Source organism: Silurus meridionalis, chromosome 5, assembly GCF_014805685.1.
Source record: "Silurus meridionalis isolate SWU-2019-XX chromosome 5, ASM1480568v1, whole genome shotgun sequence".
In the NCBI taxonomy this organism is placed as follows: domain Eukaryota; kingdom Metazoa; phylum Chordata; class Actinopteri; order Siluriformes; family Siluridae; genus Silurus; species Silurus meridionalis.
In genome coordinates this window covers 28,706,302-28,714,268 of record NC_060888.1, presented here as the reverse complement: position 1 = coordinate 28,714,268, position 7,967 = coordinate 28,706,302, and the positions used below count along the sequence as shown (strand labels likewise).

The 7,967-nt window shown below is 47.1% G+C and overlaps 1 protein-coding gene across 7 annotated transcripts in view; it reads right to left on the bottom strand.

The window, feature by feature from the left end:
- Window positions 1-5,669, bottom strand: part of LOC124386103 (coiled-coil domain-containing protein 136-like) — a 31,411-nt gene extending 25,742 nt beyond the window's left edge. For 3 of the 7 annotated variants that reach the window (XR_006925846.1, XM_046849743.1, XM_046849750.1), the window contains exon 1: window positions 5,176-5,275. Coding sequence is in view for 5 of the 7 variants with exons in the window: in XM_046849743.1 (XP_046705699.1) it covers window positions 5,176-5,227 (52 nt within the window). In the remaining 2 variants the exon portion in view is untranslated. The other 4 variants (XM_046849744.1, XM_046849748.1, XM_046849745.1 and 1 more) reach the window with 4 other exon arrangements.
- Between the last annotated feature and the right edge of the window lie 2,298 nt (window positions 5,670-7,967).

Here is a 7,967-nt window from a genome sequence, read left to right as displayed (position 1 = left end):
TTATTTTGGAAAATTACAGAACTCTCTCCGCCACATCTGTCTAGGACTCACTCTTCATGCATGTGATGATGCCTCTGTCACATGTCTTCCCTCCATCCACTACCTTCTTAAAGGGGCTCTGGCTGCTAACACATAATACATTACCACTAAATTTAAACCCCCAAGCAAGCAAAATGAACAAAAAACAACACAGTGGATTCACGTACATACACAATATTATTATATTTGGAAAATACCAGTTTTTATGCTTGTATCATTTTATTTTGTTGTATTTATCCACCACACCTTAAAGGCCGGTCTGTGAAAATATTGTCTGATATTAATCACCGGATTAAAAAAGTTTGGGGACCACTGCTCTACAGCACTGTACTCTACAGTACCATGCCCTACAGCACCCTACAGCACTGTACTCTACAGTACCCTACAGAACACTATAGCACTGTACTCGACTGTACCCTACAACACCCTACAGCACTGTACTCTACAGTACCCTACAGAACCATTCCATACAATACCCTACAGCACTATACCCTACAGTACAGTATCCTACACAGAAATACCGCTATAGTACCGTACCCTACAGTACATACAGTACCCCACAGTACCTTATTCTACAGTACCATACCCAACAGTACCCTACAGCACTGTACCCTACAGTACCCTACAGCACCATACTTTACAGTACCCTACAGCATTGTACCCTACAGTACCATACCCTACAGTACCATGCAGTACCATACCCTACAGTACCATGCCATACAATACCCTACAACACCATACATTACATTCCTACAGTACACCCCAGTACCCTACAGTACCGTACAGTACCCTCCAGTATCATATTCTACAGTACAGTACCATACCCTACAGTACCCTACTCTACAGTACAGTACCCTACAGCACCATACTTTACAGTACAGGACCCTACTGTAGTTTCCTAAAGTACAGTACATACAGTACTCTAAAGTACCCTACAGTACCATACCATACAGTACCCTACAGCACTGTACCCTACAATACTGTACCATACAGTACCCTACAGCATTGTAGCCTACAGTACCCTACAGTATTGTACCATACAGTTCCCTACAGCACCATAGCCTAAATGACCCTATAGCACCATGCTCTACAGTACCATACTCTACAGTACCCTACAGTACCATACTCTACAGTACCCTACAGCACCATACTCTACAGTACCCTACAGCACCATACTTTACAGTACCCTACAGCACTGTACCTTACAGTACCATGCAGCACCTTACCCTACAGTACCATATACCACAGTACCCTACAGCACCATACTCTACAGTACCATACAGCACCATACCTTACAGTACCCTACAGCACTGAACCCTACAGTACCATGCAGCACCTTACCCTACAGTACCATATCCCACAGTACCCTACAGCACCATACTCTACAGTACCCTACAGCACCATACCTTACAGTACCCTACAGCACTGTACCTTACAGTACAATGCAGCACCTTACCCTACAGTACCCTACAGCACCATACCCTACAGTACTCTACATCACCATACTCTACAGTACTGTACCCTACAGTACCATACCCCACAGTACCCTACAGCACCATACCCTACAGTACTCTACAGCACCATACTCTACAGCACTGTACCCTACAGTACCATAACCCACAGTACCCTACAGCACCATACCCTACAGTACTCTACAGCACCATACTCTACACTCCCCTACAGCACCATACTCTACAGTTCCCTACAGCACCATACCCCACAGTACCCTACAGCACCATACTCTACAGTTCCCTAAAGCACCATACCCCACAGTACCCAACAGTACCAAACTCTACAGTACCCTTCAGCACCATTCCCCACAATACCCTACACCATACCCCACAGTACCCGACAGTACCATATGCTACAATACCCTACAGCACCATACTCTACAGTACCCTACAGCACCATACTCTACAGTTGCCTACAGCACCATACGCCACAGTACCCTCTTCTTCTTCTTTCGGCTGCTCCCATTAGGGGTCGCCACAGCGGATCATCCGTCTCCATACCACCCTGTCCTCTACACCTGCCTCTTTCACACCAACTACCTGCATGTCTTCCCTCACCACATTCATGAACCTCCTCCTTGGCCTTCCTCTTTTCCTCCTACCTGATATCTCCATCCTCAGCATTCTTCTACAAATATAATTCATGTCCCTCCTCTGCACATGTCCAAACCATCTCAATCTCGCCTCCCTCACCTTGTCACCAAAACGTCCTACATGCGCTGTCCCTCTAATAAACTCATTTCTAATCCTGTTTATTGTCGTTACTCCCAACGAACATCTCAACATCTTCAGCTCTGCTACCTCCAGCTCCACCTCCTGCCTTCTACTCAATGCCACTGTCTCTAATCCATACAACATCTCAGGTCTCACCACAGTCCTATAAACTTTCCCTTTCACTCTCACAGATACTTTTCTATCACAAATCACTTTCTGACTAACATCTTCTCCACCCACTCCACCCTGCCTGCACTCTTTTCTTCACTTCTCTAACACACTCTCCATTACTTTGCACTGTTGACCCCAGGTACCTGAACTCCTCCACCTTCTCCACCTCTTCTCCCTGTAACCGCACCACTCCACTGCCCTCCCTCTCATTCACACACATGTACTCTGTCTTACTCCAACTGACTTTCATTCCCCTTCTCTCCAGCGTGTATCTCCACCTCTCCAGGCTCTTCTCAACCTGCTCACTACTCTCACCACAAATCACAATATCATCGCAAACATCATAGTCCAGGGAGACTCCTGTCTGACCTCGTCCGTCAACCTGTCCATCACCACTGCAAACAGGAAAGGGCTTAGGGCCGATCCTTGATGTAGTCCAACCCTCACCCTGAACCAGTCTGTCGTTCCTACTGCACACTTCACTGCTGTCACACTGTCCTCATACATGACCTGCACCACCCTCACATACTTCTCTGACACACCAGACTTCCTCATACAATACCACAACTCCTCTCTCCACCCTGTCGTATGCTTTCTCTAAATCCACAAACACACAGCTCCTTCTGTCCTTCTCTATACTTCTCCATCAACATCCTCAAAGCAAATAAGGCATCTGTGGTGCTCTTCCTCGGCATGAAACCATACTGTTGCTCACAGATGGTCACCTCTTCTCTCAGCCTGGCTTCCACTACTCATTCCCATAACTTCATGTTGTGACTGATCAACTCTCTAATTTTCCTCATTCATCAGCTGCTCAAAATACTCCCTCCACCTTCTCAACACACTCTCCTCACTATTCAACACATTTCCATCTCCATCCTTTATTGCTCTAACCTGCAGCACATCCTTCTCCGCTCGGTTCCTCTGCCTGGCCAATCGGTATAAATCCCTTTCTCCTTCCTCAGTGTCCAACTTCTCTTACAGCTCCTCATATACCTTTTCCTTGGCTTTCACCACATCCCTCTTCACCTGCTGCCACATCTCCTTGTACTCCTGCCTACTTTTCTCATCATTCTGTCGATCCCACTTCTGTTTTGCCAACCTCTTTCTCCTTATGCTCTCCTGCACTTCCTCATTCCACCACCACATCTCTTTGTCTTCCTTTCTATTTCCAGATGTCACACCAATACCTTTTCTAGCTGCCTCCCTCATCACTCCTGCAGTAGTTTCCCAATCACCCAACACCTCTTCACCACCACCAAGCTCCTGTCTGACCTCTTCCCTGAACCTCACACTAAAGTCTTCCTCCTTCAGTCTCCACCATCTTATTCTTCTTTCAGTCTCACTCTCCTCCTCTTCTTCTTCGCCTCCAAAACCATCATACAGACCACCATTCGATGCTGTCTAGCTACACTGTCCCCTGCCAACACCTTACAGTCTCCAATCTCCTTCAGGTTGCATCTCCTGCATAGCACATAGTCCACCTGTGTGCACCTTCCTCCACTCTTATACGTCACCCTATGGTTCTCCTTCTTCTTAAAATACGTGTTCACCACTGCCATTTCCATCCTTTTAGCAAAATCTACCACCATCTGCCCTTCCACATTCCTCTCCTTAAGGCCATACCTACCCATCACCTCCTCATACCCCACAGTACCCAACAGTACCAAACTCTACAGTACCCTAGAGTACCATACTCTACAGTACCCTACAGCACCATGCCCTACAGTACCCGACAGTACCATACTCTACAGTACCCGACAGTACCATACCTTACAGTACCCGACAGTACCATACTCTACAGTACCCGACAGTACCATACCCGACAGTACCTGACAGTACCATACTCTACAGTACCCTACAGCACCATACTCCACAGTACCCTGCAGCACCATACTCTACAGTACCCTGCAGCACCATACCCGACAGTACCCTACAGCACCAAACTCTACCATACCCTACAGTACCATACTCTACAGTACCCTACAGTACCATACCCCACAGTACCCGACAGCACCAAACTCTACCATACTCTACAGTACCCGACAGCACTGTACCCTACAGTACCGTACAGCACCTTACCACAAAGTACCAAACTCTACAGTACCCTGCAGAACAGTACTGTTCTTTTGTATTATGTAATACAGGTGTCATGCAGGTGGAACAGCAGTCATGCATGTAAACAATCAGGTTCTACAATCAGATCAGTAGCAGCAGCAGCACACACCCTGATTATTACTGATACCTAACCCTCAAACATCTCAGGTTCTTAAAGCATGAAGGTTTCCCAGAAGAACCAATATAACCCTAAAGTTCTGCTGAAAGAATCAGAACAGAATATAAACTGTAAACATCTCCACTACTGCCCAGCTCACAATGACATCACTGTTCTTCCACATTCCATCCTTCTGACCACGCGTGTGTGTGTGTGTGTGTGTGCGCAGTCAATCGTTCTGCTCCGACACAACATGGATGACAAAAATACATTTACATTCATTATACTAGTTTCCTGAAAATATATATATATTGCGCGCGCGCACACACACACACACACACACACACACACACAATGACACACACAATGACACACACAAACACACCTGTTTAGAGGAGTCCATCACATCCCGTAAACATCCAACAGTTTGTGGACCTCAGCAAATCCACCCACACACATACACGCACACGCACGTGCGCAGTCTGTCTTCCAAGTATTTATAAACTCTGTGTGTGTGTGTCGTACCTGTAGAGTCCAGCACTTCCTCTGTAAGTGGTGGCAGACGCAATCCATCCATGGTTTTCACGGAGGAGAGTGACGGAGTCCTCACACACACCCGCCTACCCTCGGACGCACACACACACACACACACACACACACACACAGTCAAAGGGGCAGGCTAGAAAAACACACGTACACACACACTACACAATGTAGCGTCTGAATCTGATACAATGTGTGGAGAGAGAGAGAGAGAGAGAGAGAGAGAGAGAGAACGTGTATTAAACTCTTCCGAGTGCATTTCATTTCCTTACTGCTGTTTTACTTTCACACATCTCTCTCTCTCTCTCTCTCTCTCTCTCTCTCTCTTTACCGCAGCTGTGAGTTTTCTTCTTCATAGAACTGAAACTTCTCTCGTTCTATAACATTCTGTTCGTTTTCCACACACAGTCTTATCTACGCAACACACCAAAAATGCACTGCGCTGCGTCTCTCTCTCTCTCTCTCACACACACACACACACACACACACACACACACACACAATTCCGGAGAGGCAAAGCGTGCTTTAACCCTTAAGGGGTCATGAGAAATCTGAAATGATCTCTCTCTCTCTCTCTCTCTCTCTCTCTCTCTGTGTGTGTGTGTGTGAGTGTGTGTGAGTGTGAGTGTGTGTGAGTGAGTGTGTGTGAGTGTGTGTGTGTGAGTAAATGTGTGTAAGTGAGTGTGTGAGTGTGTGAGTGAGTGTGTGAGTGTGTGAGTGAGGTGTGAGTGAGTGAGTGAGGAGTGAGTGAGTGAGTGAGTGAGGAGTGAGTGTGTGTGAGTGAGTGAGTGTGAGTGTGTGTGTGTGTGTGTGTGTGTGTGTGTGTGTGTGTGAGTGTAAGTGAGTATGTGCAAGTGAGTGTGTGAGTGAGTGAGTGAGTGAGGAGTGAGGAGTGAGTGAGTGAGTGAGTGAGTGTGTGTGTGTGAGTAAATGTGTGTGAGTGAGAGTGTGTGTGTGAGTGTGTGTGTGTGTGTGAGTGTGTGTGTGTGAGTTTGAGTGTGTGTGTGTGTGTGTGTGTGTGTGTGTGTGTGTGTGTGTGTGTGTGTGAGTATGTGTGTGTGTGAGTGAGGAGTGAGTGAGTGTGTGTGGAGTGTGTGTGAGTGAGTGTGTGTGTGTGAGTGAGTGTGTGAATCAGTGTGAGTGTGGGTGAGTTTGAGTGTGTGTGTGTGTGTGTGTGTGTGTGTGTGTGTGTGTGTGTGTGTGTGTGTGTGTGTGTGTGAGTGTGTGTGTGTGTGTGTGTGTGTGTGTGTGTGAGTGTGTGAGTGTGTGAGTGAGTGTGGAGTGAGTGAGTGAGTTAGTGAGTGTGTGAGTGAGTGGAGTGAGTGTGTGAGTGAGTGAGTGTGTGATTATGTGAGTAAATGTGTGTGAGTGTGTGAGTGAGTGTGGAGTGAGTGTGTGCGAGTGAGTGTGTGAGTAAGTGTGTGTGTGAGGAGTGTGTGTGTGAGGTGTGTGTGAGTGAGTGTGTGTGAGTAAGTGTGTGTGTGAGTAAGTGAGTGTGTGTAAGTGAGTGTGTGTGTGTGTGTGAGTGAGTGTGTGAGTGGAGTGAGTGAGTGTGTGTGTGTGTGAGTGAGTGAGTGAATGAGTGAGTGAGTGAGTGAGTGTGTGTGAGTGAGGAGTGAGTGAGTGAGTGAATAAATGTGTGAGTGAGTGTGTGAGTGAGTGTGTGAGTAAATGTGAGTGTGTGTGTGTGTGTGAGTGTGTGGAGTGAGTGAGTGTGTGAGTAAATGTGTGTAAGTGAGTGTGAGTGTGAGTGAGTAAGGAGTGAGTGAGTGTGAGGAGTGAGTGTGTGTGAGTGAGTGTGTGGTGAGTGAGTGAGGTGGAGTGAGTGAGTAAATGTGTGTGAGTGAGTGTCTGAGTGAGTGTGTGTGAGTGAGTGAGTGTGTGAGTGTGTGTGTGTGAGTGAGTGAGTGTGAGGAGTGAGTGTGTGGAGTGAGTGTGTGAGTGTGTGTGAGTAAATGTGTGTGTGTGTGAGTGAGTGTGTGAGTGAGTGTAAGTGAGTATGTGCAAGTGAGTGTGTGTGAGTGAGTGAGTGAGTGAGTGAGTGTGTGTGTGTGTGTGTGAGTAAGTGTGTGTGAGTAAATGTGTGAGTGAGTGAGTGGAGGAGTGAGTGAGTGTGTGTGTGTGTAGTGAGTGTGTGAGTGTGTGAGTGAGTGAGTGTGTGTGAGTGTGTGTGTGAGTGTGTGTGTGAGTGAGTGGTGTGTGTGTGAGGAGTGTGTGTGAGTGAGTGTGTGTGAGTAAATGTGTGAGTGTGTGAGTGAGTAAGTGAGTGAGTGTGTGGAGTGAGTGAGTGTGTGTTAGTGAGTGTGTGTGTGAGTGTGTGTGTGAGTAAATGTGTGTGAGTGTGTGTGTGTGTGTGTGTGTGTGTGTGTGTGGAGTGAGTGAGGTGTGTGTGTGTGAGTGTGTGTGTGAGTGTGTGAGTGAGTGAGGAGGAGTGAGTGAGTGAGTGAGTGAGTGTGTGAGTGAGTGTGTGAGTGAGTGTGAGTGAGTGAGTGAGTGTGAGTGAGTGTGAGTGAGTGTCTGAGTAAGTGTGTGAGTGAGTGAGTGAGTGAGTGTGTGTGAGGAGTGTGAGTGAGTGAGTGAGTGAGTGTGAGTGAGTGAGTGAATAAATGTGTAAGTGAGTGTGTGAGTAAATGTGTGTGTGTGTGTGTGTGTGAGTGTGTAAGTGAGTGAGTGAGTGTGTGAGTAAATGTGTGTGTGTGTGAATGAGTGAGTGAGTGTGTTTGAGTGAGTGTGAGTGAGTGGAGTGTGAGTGAGTGTGTGCGAGTGAGTGTGTG